At 36.3% G+C, this 19,872-nt stretch overlaps 1 protein-coding gene and 1 pseudogene across 1 annotated transcript; both read right to left on the minus strand.

Moving 5' to 3' along the window:
* Positions 1-3,487: 3,487 nt before the first annotated feature.
* Positions 3,488-4,228, minus strand: LOC149262369 (non-specific lipid-transfer protein-like). Its single transcript, XM_089384282.1, has 2 exons — positions 3,808-4,228; positions 3,488-3,710 (listed from the first exon to the last, which is right to left on the minus strand). Exons 1-2 carry the CDS (start codon positions 4,167-4,169, stop codon positions 3,701-3,703), a joined length of 372 nt encoding a protein of 123 aa, XP_089240408.1. The 5' UTR covers positions 4,170-4,228; the 3' UTR covers positions 3,488-3,700.
* Positions 4,229-8,190: 3,962 nt separating this feature from the next.
* LOC149262370 (F-box/LRR-repeat protein 15-like) lies at positions 8,191-9,542 on the minus strand (annotated as a pseudogene).
* Positions 9,543-19,872: the final 10,330 nt, after the last annotated feature.

The following is a 19,872-nucleotide window of genomic DNA, read 5'->3' on the forward strand; positions in this document are numbered from 1 at the left end:
CAGTCACTCCATATCTATCAATCTCTATGTCCCTCCCTCCCTCTCTCCATCTCTCTCTTCTTCCCTCTCTTCACTTTCCATCTATATCTCTATCTCCCTTTGTCTCTTCATATCACCTTGAAAACATAAATTCTCTTTCTCCAATATATCTATCTATCCCTCCCTCCTCCTCTTCCTCCCTCTCTATCTCTCTTCCCCTTCTCTCCCTCTCCCCCGCTTCTATCTCTCTTCCCTCCAAATGTCCTCTCTCCTTCTCTCTCCATCTTCCTTATCACTCCCTCTCTCTCTCCACCTTTCTCTTTATATTTTCTTTCTGCTTACCTCCCTCTCTCTCCCCCTCCAACTCCATCTCTCTCTCCCTCCCTTTCTCCACTCTATCGCATCCTCTCTCTCTCTCTCCCTCTCTCTCTCTCTCTTCAACCTCCAACTTTGTTACTATATCCCTCCCTCTCTCCTCTCCCATTCTCTCCCCCCTTATCTCTATCTCTCCTTCTTTGTCTCTTTATATCACCTAAAAACACACTCTCCCTTTCTCCAATCTATCTATCTATCCCTCCCTCCTCCTCTCCCTCTCTCTCTCTCTCTTCCTGTTATCTCCCTCTCCCCCACTTCTATCTCCCTTCCCTTCTACTGTCCTCTCTCCCTCTCTCTCCATATTCCTTATCACTCGCTCTCTCTCCCTCCTCCCTTATCTCTCTATTTCTTTCTTCTTACCTCCCTCTCTCTCTCCCTCCAACTCCATCTCTCTCCCTCCCTATCTCCACTCTCTCACATCCTCTCTCTCTTCCTTCCTCTCTCTCCCTTTCTCTCCCACCTCTCTCTCTCTCTCTTCACCTGCCAACTTGGTTACTATATCCCTCCCTCTCTCCTTCTCTCCCCCTTCTCTCTATCTCTCCTTCTTTGTCTCTTTATCTCACCCCTAAACATACACACTCTCTCTCTCCATCTCTCGCTTGTCACTCCCCCTCTCTCTCCACTTCTCACTCTCCATGTATTTCTTATTCCCTCCCTCTCCCCCCCTCCAACCCCTTCTCTCTATCCCTCCCTCTCTCTGCCTCTATCTCAAGTCCTCTATCTCATCCTTCCTCTATCATCCTTTCTCTCCTATCTCCCTCACTCTTCCCCATCTCTCTCTCTCTCTCTCTCTCTCTCTCTCTCTCTCTCTCTCTCTCTCTCTTTCCCTTTAATCCTCTCACTATCTCCCTCCCTCTCTCCTTCTCTCTCCCCCCTCCATCTTTATGTCTCCCTCTCCCTCTCTTACCTTTCTTTACCCCTCTCACTCCTATCCCTTTCTCTCTCTCCATTCCTCCTCCCCCTCTCTTTCCTTTCTTTACCCCTCTCACTCCTTTCCCTCTCACTCTCTCCATTCCTCCTCTACCCTCTCCTTCAATTTATCTTCATCTCTCCCTTGTCACTCCCACTATCTCTCCACTTATATCACTCTATGTCTTTGTTCTTCCCTCCCATATATATCTGGAGTTAATATATATCATGATATATTAACATATATTATAATATAAGAAATTTAATATCTTATTAATCCAAGGTTATTAAATTTAATTACATTAATATTACAATATACTAATATGAATATTAGATTTAATAATAATAATAATAATAATAATAATAGGGTTAATCATGTTTTTTTGTATGGCATTAACAATAATTTGACCCATGGTATTTGGCCCATAGGCTTCACCTAAATAAAACCTATTTTTTTTAATCTTCATAAATATCAAGAACTTTGTTAGATTTTAAGGTTTTGTGGTAGTATTTTGTAGTGGCTTGATCCGGATTATCCACAGTTCCGTGCTTATTCTGTCAACGTTTCAAACCCCAAAGGGGGTCCATCATCAGGACTAAATCAGAAAGAATATGAATGAAAGCTTATTGAGAGAAGAGTCTTCCGACTTGGGTATAAATAAACCTAGATCCCTAATTTTTATAAAGAAACTGACATTTATATATATAATTTCTTATTTATTTTTATTTTTATTTATTTTATTTAATATATCATGGTGATTGGTTACATTAATAATGTAGCAAAAGTGCACTCATGTGATGGAGCACCGAGAATACATTGGTTCTTCACATATGATGGACCACCATAACTATAAGGGTGCGCGCATCAACATAGATGACCGTGGATGGATGTGGATATTTTCTTGATGTTACGCATAGTATTGATACATATTAGATATTATGAGTGGACCACCTCCTTTAACATATTTAATTTAACATATTATTTTTGGAAAAGGGTTAAAAATTATATATATATATATATATTAATTTCAATTTATTTATCTATATAGGTATATTTTCGAATAATTATATGTCAATTAGTTATGAAGATGACATATATCAATGTAAATTTATTTCTTTTAACCATTAAAAAAGTAATTGAATTTAAATAATTTTTTATTGTTTATTGCTTTCTACTTCTCACTATGAAAGAAATGTATAATTCTTTCCATGTTGTGTATTTAAAAAATTATGATAAGATAAAACTATTTCCATGTACATTATAAAGAAAATAGTTCAATGTGCATGTTAAGTAAAATATTTCAATATTAAATATATATAGAGAGAGATTAAAGTATAATAAAATGGGAAAAATCTATGTTTGTAGCTTAACAAATTTGATTTTTGATAGTTGATATGGATTGGATCTACATGGTGATTAAAACATTGTACTTCTTAAGATGTGCAATTCCTTCTATATCTAACATGGAATCGATATGTGGAAAATATATCTATCTATATAATTTTTGTTAGTATTATTTTTTTAATAACACCTGCTCTATATGAAAGATGAGAAGAATGACACAAACTGTACAAATTGTACAAAAATGTTAATAAACTTTTTATTTTTAATTATTTTTGACTCTAGTTAGATATAAAATTGATTTAGATTTTTGTTTTAAAACAAATATCAAAATCTTCAGTAAATTCAATTAAATAATTAGAAGATATCACTCATTATATTATAAAAAACATTTTTAAAAACAATGATGTTGTTTTGAAAATATTTATATAATTAATTTTGTTAAAATTATTATTTTTAAGTTATGATATTAGTTATCATATTAACTCATAATATTATAATAAAAAATTGTTTAAATATTAAAAATCACTATAGAATAAATCTCTATTAACAAAAAAAAATATATATATATATATATATATATATTTCTTTTCTAATTAATAATAATTTTAAAATATTTTAAAATTCAGTTCATTTTTATAACTTTTTAATTTTAATATAATGAATTAATAATTTTGAAACTTATAATAAATTGATATCTACTCATGCTTACCAATCATAGCTGTGATTTAATTTATATAAAGAGATTAATACTGTTTCATAAAAGCACATCAATGAATATATGTAATTGCTGCACTATCTAAGATTCTAATTGCTGCAGAATTGCCACATAACGCAGAAACAAAATTGAAAACCGTGAGAATGTATCGATAGAGATAGAGAAAACTAGAAGTGGCTGGCATCGTCATTTATTTATTGAAAACATTACAAAACACTGAAACTAGACGTTTCCAAACGAAAATAGTAAACAGAAACGGACAAACCCTGGGTACAACATTTTAGGTTAAAGTGAAGCTCATACACTAATTAATGTACATCATGTATTACATCAACTAACTAAACCACCAGCCCAGATTTGATCATCAGCCGACATCGTCAATGAACTCTGCCATATACACAACAACATAAACCATTAGTTCAAATCAAGAACGTCATATCAGAAAGAAAGAAGAATGAAAGGGACAGATGATTGGGAGGCATACTTAGAACAGTCGACATTAGGACTGATAGGGACGTTAAGGTCAGTGACCTTGCACAGACCAGGGAGATTGGCAGCCTTCCCCAGTTTGACACCAAATGAGTTTGCTTGATTCTTCAGGCAGTTACAAACAGCCTGCCTATCAGGGGTAGCCTTAACTTGAGCGTCTAGCCCCTTAATGGCAGGACAACAGGCGGCAGCAGGGGTGGCCGCATTTCCAATTAGGTATCCTGCACATGGAGTGAGGGCACTCACCACCTGGTTGCACGATATGGCACCCTCAGTTGTGACCACACCCCACGCAGTCATCACTGCCACCACAAGCCCAACCAAGAACACCGATTTCAGCAACCCATTCCCAGCCATTTCTCACACCTCTCTCACTCAATCACACGGACACACACAGAGATTATATGCCTCAGCTCAAACCTGATGTTCAAATGCCCAGATACAGAACCAATTTATAAGGGTTTCCATTAAACAGTAGAAGGGAGCCATATAATCCAAGGCATGACATCAAATGTCCCACCATACCCTGTGCACGGCCCATACGGTGGACTGGCCGTCAACGTTTCTCTGGAAAATCATGGCATGATTGACTGTGCAAATAATTTGTCTTGCACGGGGCAGTTGGAGGATACTGACGCTCTTGGCCACTTCAGTGATATCATGTGAGAAAATTAAATAGTCCAAAATTTTGCTGTATTTTATTTCTTTAAATCTAATCTGGTTGAAACTTATCTTTGTATTTAATTAATTATATTTCCACAAACTTATTATATTATATTTCCATTAAGTTTAACTTTTTTTTGAAAGTCATATTTATGGATAGAAATTTAGAACGTGAAATATATAATTCTACAAATCCTGTAAAGTAATGAACTCACTCCATTGTGCAGACCTATCCCATCTGAAACCACATCATGAAATTTAAGTTGAAGGCAACCCCAGAGACTTTTTCAAAGTTCGCGATCTTCACGGATGCCGACTTCGACGACGAAAGGTCGATGATCTTTCTGGACAGAGAGGCTGGACAGTGGCCTTTCTGCCTCCGAAGGGTCGTCCACGTATTCTTTTTGTACAAGTCTATTGAGGCAGTCCACATATTTTTTTTTTTTTTGGGATAAGTCTATTGCGGTAAGGAATGCTCCGGTAATCTAGCTAAAAAAGTTTTAACAAATTTTGTTGAAGCAGTGTTTAAATCATGTTTTTGATGGTGGAAATAGATTCAGTGATATCAAAAATTTTTGAGGCACCTAAAATCTTGAAGTTTGACAACTATAATCTGGATTTACAAAAATCTTTGTCAAAATTTATCAAAATATAGCCAGAATTTCTACTATTTCTAAGGCAGAGAAATAGTCTCCTTAGACTACTGCATTAGGCAAAGCATGTTTTAGTGAATGTATGCATTCTAACCTTTACAGTGCTGGTTCATTTTAATTTTAGATTTATTAAGTTTGGAGAGTGATTTTATTGGGAGATATTGTAGTGTTGATAAATGAATATAAACATCTAAATGTTGTTGGTTCAATTATTAATAAAAATCTAAAAATAACCAAAATAATAAAATTCAATTTCTTATATTGTAATCTTGTTTTTATTAATAAAATCTTGTCACGTTAAAATATATAAGATATAAATAGTAGCTATAAATTACCATATATTTTACCAAATACATTAAGATTATGATTCTAGAACAATATTTAAATTTAATCAATAATCATATAAAAATTTAATACTTACAATATAAAAAGATTCTTAATCATGGATATTCACCCCAGTTTATCATGGATATTATTAACTTAGGCTTTGTTACAATACTATGGTTTATCAATCCGAGATGCCCAAAAACGATATCTCATTTCATAATCAAAATTATTTATTTTAATTTTATTTTATAATTTTTAAATAAATGTAAGAGCAAAAATGTTACAATTAATTTTGACATATATTTAAATCCTCTATAGTGACTACTACTAAAAATATTAGCTAGATATTCTATAGATTAAATGAAAGTTTTAATAAAATTAAAATTCACAATAATTTTATATAGAGAGATGTGAAATTTATATCATGTAAATAATGTTATTAAGAATGAGCATAGGTCCATCTTAACCAAAGATCTATCAAGGGATGAAAGTGATAAGTGATTAAAGCCCTCGAGGCATAGTCTTTTGAGTTGAGAGGGGCTCAACTCGGTATGAGGACAATGTTGTGGTTATGTAAATAATTGTTTGTAAACATTTACATATCGGCTCAATTAAAAATTAATGGAAATGTTACAATTAATATAGAGCCTAATATGAGGAGATGTAGTAGTATTTGCAAATGAGTACAACAAGCAATTACTAAGGCGGTAGCATAGGAAAAATAACATAGAAGAAAGAAGAAAATTTTTTATGCAATTTTGTTTCTTTACTGGTGTTTCCTTTTTGTCATATGTTATGTTCAGAGAGGTTCCAACAAGGCCAATATTCCAAAATATGTTCAAGATGAAGGTAATGCACAACACCTTAATTCCAAAGGATTTATGGAAATGCTCTTCATTAATATTCATGGACTATATCATTCCTAACATTTATAAGTAAATTATTTAAATCAAACATTTCATAGCACAAGTAATCTCATATCACCTTTAATTCACAATGCAATGGATTTGGTTAGACAAATATGAGGAACAACTAAAAAAAAATCCCACATGGAACTATGGGACTACCACGTCCAAAGGTTCACATGTGCTACTGTAAGGGGTTACTTGTAACTTGTATATCCTATGAGAAGAAGAAGCACCACCTGGTGATTGAAAATTGCATGTCATCATTCTCAGAGTGTCTTGACAACTCTCGCTTGATATGAACTTATGGGTTCCTAATATGAAAATATCAAGTTAAGCTACAATGGTTGCTAAGAAAAATGCAATGGACCAATGTTTACTTGGTGAAGGCTTCTATTGAAGTATACTATTCCATATTTTATGTCATTGATGGGTAATAAGCAAACAAATTCAAAATTAAAGTCCATTTTTATCCATAAAAATACAAAATTTGCTTAAACATTGTTAAGTTGAAGCAAGTGACATGGAAAAATGCACTAAATCCAAATCATCCAGAGGATGTATGTTTTATAATTTCACCATAACGTACCAATCACCAATCTCGTCACACTGAAAATGCAGATTTAATTAGGTTTAAACAACAAATAGTGCTTAAATGCACATGCACATGTGTGTAAGAGAGAGAAGGGGAGATAAATAGCTTGATGGAATTAGTGAATCATGACAGAGCCCTTCATATCATAAAATACAACTTTCATTTGAGTCACGATTATCGAGTAACAACAATTTAGAACAATAAGAATTCTAGACTAAAAAAAAGGTGTCATGGGTAAAGTTTAACCTTATTTGACTACACCTGGTCACCCTAGACATGAGAAAAAGAATAAAATGTGTGGAATTTGAACATGCTTACATATTTTGGATACTTTAAGGAATTTATCCTTGCAAACTATGTTGTATCTCGAAATAGAAATTCTAATTTTCACAAACTATGCCATGGACTAGCTGCATTTAGCACAATGCAATTTTTGCAGACCTGGGAGAAATTACAGCATTAGAATATGCAGAAGTTAGTTCCTTTGTATTTCCTAAAACAAAAATATTTGAATCTTGTTTGGAGCTATTAGGCTCTCTTGAGGGGTTATCTTTACTCTTTGTAATTTCTTGTGTGGGTTCTGAAACAGACTAAGCTTGTACTGCAATTATCGGGGAACTGCCTCTAGGATTAAACGTCACTAGTATCTCTGAAAAGGAAGAAGCTAATGGACTATAAGAAAGATCTGTCATTGGATGATTAAACTTTCATGTCGGTCTAAACCTACATATACCATATGATTAAAATTACATATACAAGAGATATTACATGGAACACATTTAGTGTTTACTTTTAGCCTTGCATATTTATTTTGCAGTAGATTGCAGATTGACCCCTTCTAGATGCATACAATCAAGCAAAACATACAATGCATCATATTAATAGAATATAGGAAAAACACAAAAAACAACTTATAGGGGAAGATGAGGCTCTCTCCAAGTAATCACAACCATCTAGACAAATTTTCTATAGGCTTGGACATGCTAGTTGAAGGTTATTAAGCTTTAATGACTTATGACAAATAATTTGTGAACATTGGAATAGGAAGTCTTAGCACACCAAATGTTTTCCATTTCTATGTACACAATTCATAGATGCCCTAACAAAAAAACTCTAACTTGGACACTAAGACTGAATTACGTTGATGACTTATTTCTAATGCTACAGTGATTTGTTTGTACATCTGGTGCTTATATCCAAACCAAATGAAAGTAAACAACTCATAAGCCTTTCTATCAAATGTGCAAGCCCGAGTACCATATTAAAAAATTGTTGAAAATCCATTTCAAATTAGGAGATATCAAACACAACTTGGCAATGCTTGTTGAGGATAAAATTTGCACACTAGAGAAACTGCTAGTAATAACAGCACCAAAAGAATATTATCCTTTCAAAATAGAGATTGCATCAACATCCATCGAAATAAATGAAAATTTCCTAGCATCAATGATCAAACTACTCCCTTTTGGGAAAAAGAGAATGTCAAGAATTTCAAGTGAGTTGCATGACTGAATTGTACATTCTAATTATTGTTCTTCAATACCATATGCCATGATTAAGAAAAGTGCAATATGATGCAAATATGTGACACAACTTAACCATAAAGATTCAAAATGTTCTTCAGCAATGTCAAGAAATTAAGTAATTGAATCAAACTACATCTTTAGAAAATAACACATACTTGAAGTAAAAAGCTTATCAAGCAAAGGAAATCTAGTTGGAGTATCTCTAAAGAAATGCAATTATTGAAGCAAAAAATCACTCATGAGCCATTGTTTTGTCTCCCATAAATGAAACCTCTCCAATTAAATTTGAAAATTAAGTAAATCTATGGTTGGAATGTAATAAAAATTGGCTTAAATTCATTGTTGCTAGATTTTAATAGGCCAAATTCACATCCTAGATATTGGTAGAAAGAGACAAGTTCAAAGAAGATAGGCTCATACAGTAAGTTGAAGAAGTAATTACAACCCTTTTAATGTTATTCAAACCTATACAATTGAGATGCTGAAGTGATTGATTTGGGCTTCCTTCCACATGGATATAATCATCCCTCAAATCAGACTTATATTATTTCCTATGTGGTCCTGAATCACTATAAGAATTGCTAGCCTGGAATATCCAATCAAGGTCATGCATATTAACACATCCATTCAAACTGAGATGGGTGAGATATGGACACCATGCCAAAACCTCTTCAATTACAAATTGGTTAAGAGTACCATAGCATAAATCAAATGCGTAGAGCTTCGAAAGTGATCCTCACATATGGTGTGGAATCAATGCTAAATTATCAAGATATTTACAAGCAAGAAACTTCACAGCCTGATCAATATGAAAGGAATCAAAATGATGTTAAATTTTGTGACAAAAGGGTACTCAATAATAGGTTGGAAAATTTCCAAGAATGTATACAAAAAACTTACGAGTGTTAACTTGAAGTTTCTGAAGTAGCCTTTAATTGGGGATAGGAATCAATGATTGGCTATAAATTTTTCAAGAATGTGTAAGACAAATCTAAAAGTGTCATATTGGAGAATCTTTGTAGAGCCAACAACCCCTTTGGCCCAATTGAGGTGCACGACATCAAAACCCACAACTCAATGCAAGGACATGCTGCAGTTGTAGAAGCCAATAAATCATCATTAAGCAAGTTACAATGTCAACAAAATTTATAAATATGAGCTTCATAATTAGAAAAAGATTAATATATGTAGTTAAAGGAGCATCACCATAAATATTTTTTAAGAAAAACAGTAGAAATATGCATCAAGTGAGTGCAACTGTGGATAATCGATATCTGCCTCAGATAGAATACCACATCCTTTCAGCTACAATGATGTCATTTGAGGTGCTATAATCTCAAGTTTAGTCAAATGGGGACATATTCCTAGATTAAGTGAGCAAATCCCAACCTGGAATGATAATACTCTAGTCTTTAGCATACCAGATAAAATAAGAGACAACCACCTTGTATTTTAGTTATAAATAGTTATTATAGTGAATAAATCATAATTAACTATTAAAAATAAGTCATGTTTTACTATTCAAATAATTAACATCCATCCAAACAAATAAGCTTGATAACAAAAATGACTAACACTTCTACACAAAAGAAAGAAAAACAAAGATAATTTTAAAAGGTAAATTAATAATCAATGGACATAATAAATATAACATTTGCTTTTTTCTCTTATGATGATAATATTTGTTCCAGAAACTATTTAAGACTATCATGATCTATTTTTACATTGAAGTGTCTTCACAATAGGTAAGGTCAACATTTCCTTCTCATAAATAGGTTTATGTAAATAATCTCCTTTAATTGGATGACTTTCTAAAGCAATGTGTCTTCCTCTTTCCTTAAAACAACACCAATTCCATTTCCTGAGACATCACATTCCAAAATAAAGATTTTTGTTAAGTCTGGTGTAGCTAAGACTGATTCTTGGCACATTACCTCCTTAAGATGTTCAAATGCCTTAGTTCCATTTGGAGTCTAATAAAATACATCTTTCGTCAGTAATGTTTTTAGAGGTGCTTCTATTCTCCCATAATTCTTAACAAAGTATCGATAATACCTTGTCAACCTAAGAAATACTCAAGGATGCTTTATGGTTGTTGCGATTTTCCATTCCTTAATACCTTTAGATTTGTTATGGTCTACCTTAACACCTTCATGAGATACAATATGACCCAAATATTCCACCTATTTTTCTCCAAAGAAACATGAACACCTTGTCAATCTGTTGAACATGATCTTTCTAAGACTTATTGTAGATTAGTATATCATCAAAAAACACTTACACAAATTTTCTAAGGAAGGGTTTGAAAATGGAATCCATCAAACCTTGAAATGTGGAAGGTGCATTAGTAAGGCCAAAAGGCATGATAAAAAATTCATAATGACCATCATGAGTTTCGAATGTTATTTTTGGAATGTCTTTAGTCTTCATTCCAATTTTATGATATCCTAAATGAAGATCCAACTTGGTGAAGTATATTTATCCATGTAATTCATCCAACAATTCATAAATGATAGGAATAAAAAATTTATATTTAATAGTGAGTTTGTTGGGCTCCCCATAATTTGGACACATATGCCATGATCTGTCCTACTTGTGCACCAATACTATTGGAGAAGAGAAAGAACTTTATGTAGGTTGAATTATACCAACCTCTAACATTTCTGCAACCATGCATTGAATTTCACTCTTTAGGGAATAGGGATATCTGTAAGGCTTGATGTTTGGGGGAGCACTTCCTGGAATCAAGTGAATAACATGATCATGATTACGAATAGGTGGGAGGTCTTTGGGAGTCTCAAATACCTTGGAATGATTGTCCAAGAATTTTTCGAGATCTTGATAAATAAATGATTTTGATGTTTGAACCTCCAATGAGCATAATTGTGCAATTACTGTTGGGCCCTGGATATGTTATCATATTGCCTATTCAAAAATTTCATTTACAAGCCATATTCATACCTTCATAACATATTTCGTAGCTATTATATTACAAATTTTCAGTAAATGCATTCATTTTACCTTGTGGTTAATTATTAATGATTTCTTATATTTTTAATGATTAAATGAATTTTTAATGTGGTTTTCCAATGATGGTTTACGAATATGTTTATGTGCCTTTTGGCAGTGTTGGACCCGCCAACATGTCAGGGGATCTCCTCGATAATAAGTCCCAACTAGACCTTAGACCGTTTGGTGTAGGAGTCCCAACAGTGGGTCATATGGTATTGCCTTGACTATGATTGCATGCAAAGGCAAGTAGGATGTCCTTGTTGGTAGAGAGGGTGTGACCAGCACAAAAAGCCAAGGAAGGTGCATGAAGGGTTCTAACACACGGGAAGTGGAATAAGTGCACCACTTGGAAACTTGTGGAAACACATGGATTGGAAGGGAACACACGAGAAAAGATACATCACACGCTGGAAGGATGCTAAACCAATGATCCAAAGTGATGGCTAGACCAGCAACACATCTCAAAAAGATTCATTCATACATATATAGAAAGAGTCCATACATAGATGTGTAAGGAAACAACTACATATATCATTAGAGTAACCAAGATAACTGAAATACAATAATAACATGTGCATTAAATGTGTTGACTATGTTATATTAAGAAAGTGAAAGTTCCAATCATACATACAACCATGTCCAACTACTAGTCTCGATAATGGAACATTACAATCATTGCCACCTGCTCCAAAGAGCTATACTAGCTCTGCACTGTGGAGAATCCAAGGCTCATTACAATACACTTGAAGCTTTCTCTAAGATACACTTATAGGGAGCTTGGCTCCCAAAATCTAGTACAATGAGTTATGAGGTTCTATAAATCGCAAAGGGTTGGGTGACCCTTGACATTCCCCTTTGTGACTCTTCACCTACCCTCATGACTCTTCAACTACTACATGACTATTACATTTGACCATCAACACTTGGTCTTTCAATTTTACAAGATGTTACATTACAATTTTCACATGTACCCATGTGAGAAAAAATAGGCCTGAGAAAAACATGCAAGACACTACTAAGACTTAGACAACTGTGGGAATACTAGTCTTCGACATCCTCATGATAATCAACGATGGGGAATTGATTCCAAGCTTGGTAGTCTGTGATGGTGTCTGCATGCTGAATGGTGAAATCCTGCTGAAAGTGAACTCTTGCCTCCATTGCATCTGGGTACACTGATTTGGTGCCTCTCTCCAACTTATATGTTAATATGCACATGACAGTATTAAGTGCATCCAAACCATAAACATATTGATGCATACTATTTGTGTTGATCTTGAAGTCTACGTTGGTGGCTACACACATTAACTCATCAAAGTACATGTGTAGCTCCATTCAAACTTGTTTCTTCGAATTTTCCACAATGAGTGTGCCAATAGATGGGATCGCTTATGTGCGCACAATGACATCCATGCTTTTGAACACCCGTGCATGTGAAGCTTGTAAAATGGTGATGAGTTGCGGGAGTTCCTCATAGTACTGGATCTAACTCCAGATGCGTGCCTTTAGCTCTATCACCTTGGGCTTCATCATCTTTGGCAAGTGAAATGGGGCTCCTTTGTACCTCATTGTCCATGTTTGCATGCGATCAACAACAATGTGCAAATTTGACAAGATGCATTCTCTCTGAGCACAATGTTGCTGCTAACCATTGAGATGGAAAACTGACTTGTGCACGATGTTGAATCTGGAATACAACATCCGCATGACTACCTCGAGAGATGATACTTCATCTAGTATCACTCTCCTCAACTCTACTCGGGGAGATGATGTAATCTGTTCTCCTCCCTGCTTTGTCGCTTGTAATTCCTTATCCATTTAATTGTTCTTTAGTATCAAGAATCGAACAATCGAGCTAGTGGCTTTGACATATTCTCTGGTAGCATTGGCCAATGCTGATGGATGCTTTCGCACAACAGATATGATCACTCGTTCTTTACACTGCACAAGATATGTGTGAACATCTGGAGTAGGCACTCTGAGCGACTGCACAACTCTTTTTTGCAACTCGTCGAAAGATATGTTATGCATCTATTCTTCCGAATTGTCTTCAAGGATCTTTGTGTCTCCCTGATCACTTGGGACTTTCTCTGCTTCTGGATCTAGCAAATTTGGTGGGGTGACCTCTCGGTTATGATGCATGAGGTCAATATCCTATTAGGACTATGGTTGTATCACATCTGTATCCATATGCCCTAGCATATGTTCAATCTATTGAGCTAAGTCCTTGTCCTACGACTACTCACCCTGTTTGCTTTGTACTAGCTACTCGGATGAGTCTATAACCTTTATGGGCCCAATCTCATCAATCTGTGCATGTTGCGCCTCTTGTTGTGTCTGTCCCTATTATTCTTCCTTCTCTCTTTTGCGCCGCTCCTGTTCTTCCAGGAGTTGTTGCTTCAACTCTTACAACTACTTTTCTATTTTCTCCATCCTTTGTGTCTCTCTTTGCCTTTGCACGTTTGTACTATCACACTATTACCTCTTAGCCTCAATCTCCAAATCTGCATTCAACAACAGTGGATATGCTTTGAACTTGTGTCCTTTTTATACCTCTGCATTGTCAACAACCTTTCTCTTGCCTTTGTCATGCACAGGTCTATTACCCTCTGTTTTTGCTAATAATCGTGCTATCTGAGATGTTACTTCCCTATTGTTTTCTAATCGGTCCATATCTATGTTGACCAGTTCATTAAGCTTGGAGAAGCTATGACAATATCCATGGTTCTTCTTTAGGCCAATGACACGCCTTGTGGATCCAAGGAAATTTCACTCTTGGAGAGTGGTCCTTTACCAAGAAATGCAGGTCATATAGATTGAAACTTCTGGTGCCGAAGGTGAATCTATTGAACTCCTCCATTTCAACCTCAGCATGCTTGAGATTTTGTATCTCGTACAACCCAACTTGCAAAGGAAGTGTGGTCCAAGGTGCTTTCTTCTTCCTATGTAGTCTAGTTGACAACTATGTCGACATGTGATACGACACTTCTTGCATGATGAGCTTGTCCATGGAAAACTTTGGTAAAACATGTGGAGGCTTCTCTTCACTATATATCCATATGAAGGTGCCACGGGGTGAGGCATACTAATCTGCTATGTCGACCAATGCCTCCATTGTTTCTTGCGACATTCAAGGTGGATCCTACTCAAATATCATTTTGTACACCGGGGTGACAAACTAGTTTGACAGCTATGTGATAACTATTTAGAAGCTACATTTGGAGAACAATCTATGATAAGTGTGCACAAAGGTTTCTGAAGGTGTCCATGCCCAGCTCAAGCCTGGGAACTACTAATTGGCATAGAATGCGTCTAGTATGTATGCAGACATGTATATACTTGCTTTTTGAACCTTGGGAAGATGTCGGACTTATGCCACCTATTCCTTCAGCCTCACAACCAACATGTTAGACCTGTTGCATCTCCTTCCTTCATTGGCCAGTTGGTCCATTGCAATCACCGAGCACTACTGGAAGGTCTTTGTGTTTTCTTGGTCATATAAGAGGCATGAAAAGATGACCAAGTATTGATGTACCTTCTGCTATATCTTCATCTTTTAAACCAGACTGGGTGTTGTCCTTAACTTGGTTGGCTCTTTTACCTATCTCTTCAAGATATCTTTGGATTTTACGTAGTTGTTGGGTTTGCTGAAGGGTTTCTCCATTGTAATCCCCGGTTGTGAAAAGTGATACATTTGCTAAAAGTCCTTCGCCATGAAGGTAGCAAGCGTAGTCCCACCGACACTTCTTAATGTCATCATCTCAGGATCAGTGTGTGAAACAATCCAATGTATCATGTACGCACATGGAAATGCAGGATACCTGCATGCAATCCAATACAAGCGAGACTTATGGATGTTGACATAGACCATGTGGTCTTCCCGATCTTCCTCAAATGTGCCTAACAATGTGTCATTGATGTCTTGCCATTTCATCTTGATGTCTTTGTCTATGAACATCTTGGTGTCTTTGTAAATTGGAAAGCTCATAGACACTTGTTCAACTACATCTCCAATTTCACTTCCAACAGTGTCCTTTGACCCTGCTCTCTTGGATTCCATTGTACCTGTACTGCTGAGAGATGGAAGAACATATTCTATACCTAGAGACATAGTGGCAACCATGGAAATAAATCTATCAGTTGAAAACCAAAACAAATTTGAGGACTGACATGTAACACACCTGGGTGACTGGTAGTAAAGATTACGCGATTTTCACTGGGATCTTGGGATACTAACTATCGAAACTATGCAAGGAATAGTTTGGGCTATCAGGAGGCTGATTGACTACTAGAACTGTGCAATGCATATTCTAGCTTGGCCTGCTGAGGACTAAAACTCTATAATGTGTAGTTTTAGTCAGCAAGGGCATGCAAGCCAAGGACTGCATTGCCCAATTTTTTGGGTCAGCGGGGCACTGCCTCGTAGAATTGTGCAATGCAAGCCTAGAGGTCAGTGTTGTCTAGGTTTGCGTAGTTTCTAGAGGGAAGGTAGAGACTTCACTACCAGAAATGTGCATCATTGTCTCGGTAAGGCAAGGTTCAAGCTAAGGCAGCCCATACCCATTGACGGGAGACTGAAAACATGAAAAGGTTTGGATGCATGGCCACACTAAGTGTAAGCAATATTGAATGATCATGCATGAAAATAGTGAATGCAAGATTCAAAAGAGGGAACATGTGCATATGTGTGAAACGAGTCACTGCAACAATGACCATTAGTGCAAAATAGTTTCCTGCATGCGACAACAGTGAGATGCAAATAAAAAATGAAACAGTGCTTCTAAAAGCTAACATACATTAAAACGACAACAAGAATTAAAAAAATCAAGCAAACAAAATTCATACGAAGTAAAATACAAAAAGTGATAGAAAAATAGTGAATGACATGAAAAGAAAAGTTACCCGGAAAACGCTGAGTTCAATGTGGCGAAGACTCCTAGACGCGATGTGGGATGTGAGAGCTCCAAGATCGATGTGAGCAATGAGCTCTTTAGCCTTGAATAAAGAAGTTTTAGGCTTATGACGCGCATGCCACAAATCTATGAAAAAGCAACACGTGGAGCAAATTTTTCTAAAACAATCTTTGTATGTAACCTCCAGTTGCTAAAAATAGATGCCTACAATCTAGGGATGCTTTTTGCATGTTGTTTTTCTCTATTTCAGGAAAATCAACCCATCCATGCAAATGAGGATTGCTCAGCCCTAGAGGGAATTGGTCAACCTGAAGGCACATGTAGTAGTCTGCGAGTCTATGAAAGGAATTTACATGGTTTCTGGGTAGAGTAGGGCTTGCTTTCCCTCAGGAATTGCACAATTTTTGCCTCCCATAATTGCACAATTTATGGGCTAAATCCCAGTGTCAAGTGTTATAGACATTTTTGTGCCTTACAGCTCTAAGCATGAAATTTCCATAATCCAAGGGATCCAAAGTCCCTAAAAGTGTTGTTCCTACCCCTAGAGGAACAAGGTCAACCAATGACAACTTCTCCCAGAAGTTCTCCACCAAAAACTACTCAGAACTAGTCAAATCAGGATCAATTCAGATGCTCCACTAGCTGGCTGCGTTGCAAAGCACCCAAATACACTGGCTAGGTGCGTTGCAACGCACTTAAATGCACTACCCATGTGCGTTGAGTGGGAAATGACAAGTGGCAGAGTCATTCAACGAGGTGGAGAGACAATGGAAGCTTCCAGAATCTTCCTCAATGACACTTGCCTCACTGAGTTCGACCAAGGATGAGTAAGAGGCTCTCAGCCTCCAAGTGGAAGCAAGAACTGAAAGAGAGAAGCCACAAGTCAAAACATAAGCTGACTCATCCTCTCTGCTTACATCTATATATGGATCCCTCATCCCAGAGATCCAGAGGCTGGAATTTTGTACTTTGCAGAGAATTGCTATTGGTTTTGAGATTGAGATTAGTGCATTGGGTGATTTATGCTTTGTTGGAGGTGAGGAAGGGATTCCTTTGCTGGGAGGTAGATCTTGGATCGGGACTCACTTGGTTGTATCGCCTCCTGGATCGTCTTATTATATCAATAAAATTATTTGAGTTTCTCCTACATGCTTGTGTACCAATGATGTTTTGTTATATTTGCATGTTTAGCTTAATCTGATCCTAAGCTATTTATGAATGTAAATCTATATCTTTGTTTAGACTTTCCTCTTCTGTGATCTTGCAGGAACTTGGTGAAGCTGGGCGAGTAAGGGAGCAGGTAGCTGAAAGCTAACTAAGAGGAGAGCGATTGGATCGACAAACTAGCGCAAGACACAGGTTAGTTCATCCTTCCTCTTCGTTTGCATTTCATAAAGAAGAATACGAAAATAGTTTTCCTTGTTTGTTGCTAAGGCACTGTCACACCTTAGAGTGGGATAGGGGTGTTCTAAATAGATACTTTTCCTAACAACAAAATGTCGAATCCACTGGGGATCGTGTCTAGTTAGTTTATTTGTGTTTCTCTTGTTGTTTGATTCATAAACACAGAAGTAGCAATCGAACTGCATTTGCCATTATCAGATGCAAAGTAGCTGCTACTTCAATCCACCCTTTGGATTTGTTTATGATTTGAACAGCTGATCCAAAAATTCTCTAATTACCCTTTGTGATAGCTCTTAGTCCTCCTTTAAATCATCCCTCTAATTGTACCTTACTGATTGCTTTTACTCGGCAAAAATCCATAGTTTAAACTGCAAACCGTGACCCAGAACCTGGATAGAAGTCTCGTTTCTGCCCCAGCGCAGGCTCTGTGAAGAGGTTCTGCATTTCAATGCAGGTCCCGAGAGGGCTACCTGCGCTGCAATTCAGTTTCTCTGTACAACAGGTGCGCTGATCAGCCCTTGCCCTGTGCAGCTGAGGTTCTTTGCTTCATTTTGTCCAGTTTTATCTCTGATTTTTGCAGCCTGTTATCAGTGTGTGTACCTATCTGAAAACCCCTTTCTTTGCCTTAATTCCGCCTCCTTTGTACAAAAAGACTGTAGGTGTTCTTTGTGTGTTTGTTACATCATTTACAGTTTTCCATTGAAAAGTAAAATAGTCATACTATCGTCCTTAGATTTAGATCTGTCGTGAGTGTCGATTTTGATCTTAGGAGAAAGTCTCTTTGCTGTTGACAGTTGATTATACTTTTTACTTTTGCTTTGGTTTGAATTTGTCTCTTTCTAGTGTCGAAGCGAGTGTTTATTTCAGAGTCATAAAGTGTCGTAATCTTCTCTACCTTTTTGATTTCGAAAAAGAAGCTTGTTTGTGCTGTTCACTTGAAAGCAAATTCAAATTTGTACATCAACTTTATTTTTAGGCATCAATATTAGGAAAGTGAAAACAAATACATGCATTTGTGCATTTGCATATTGATAGTTTGTATGGTTTGATTTAGGAAAAGTGCATTTACAGTGTGCTCTTTTCTCTTTGAGAAAAGATTGTGTCTTTCTTTTCCCCTTGTAGCTAGGATTTTCATTGTTTAAAAGAGATAAAAAGCTTGCTTATCATCTTTAGATTGCATTTAGGAATTATATCTACATCTCATGGTGATCCAAAAAGGCAAACTTCTAAGAAAGATCAACTTAAAATAAATTGAATGAATCTAACAACGCTTTGGAACTTAACGCACAACATAGAGGTCTAGGCTAGAGACGTGTTCCGGCGTCGTAAAGCCTGGTAACTGTTGTCCTCACTGATGGTTGGGTGATTCCTCCACTGTGAGACGATAAGTGCCAGTACGGATTGTGCTCCCACGTACCGTCGAGTATATATTGGGAGACCCCTATAGGCTTAAAATCTTTTATCCATAGGAAGCCGTGTTGGCCGCCCTACTGATCGCAATGCACCGAACACAGCATTTGGGAAGATTAACTGCCGTACCGTAAAACATATTCTGCAGTTTTGTGATTGGTTTGGCACACCCTCTACCTAGATCTCCAGAGAAGTCCCTTTTGTTCCTTTTCAGACTCCTTAACAGAAAAGGTCCATCTAAGCACTTGTCACTTCAGGCTCATTAAAAATCAAAGGAGACTAGAGTCATCTTTTGTTTTTTCTCGACTCTTTAAAATTGAAAAGACAAGTTGTGTCTAAAGCGTCTAAAATTCATTTAATTCGGAAACATATTTCCCCTTTTGTATTTTAGTTGATCGAGTAATCCGCAATCGTGGAAGAAAGTCAATTGAAACTCCGTCGTTCGCGGAGGCTTACGAGTCAACCGTCTTTGTCTCCGAAATCGAAACCAGTACGGACAAAGCGAACTCGTTTAACCGGTTCCAAATCTCCCATTAAAGTTAGAACAAGTGTTCCAACAACATCCGAGATTCCGGTTACTCCAAACATTTCTGGAAACCCTGCCTCTACAGAAGAAGTTCAACAGCCACAGAGGGACAGTGATATTGATCCT

This window comes from Pinus tabuliformis, chromosome 6 (assembly GCF_031772625.1).
Source record: "Pinus tabuliformis cultivar Carrire ecotype Pingquan chromosome 6, CPIR1, whole genome shotgun sequence".
NCBI classification, from domain to species: Eukaryota; Viridiplantae; Streptophyta; class Pinopsida; order Pinales; family Pinaceae; genus Pinus; species Pinus tabuliformis.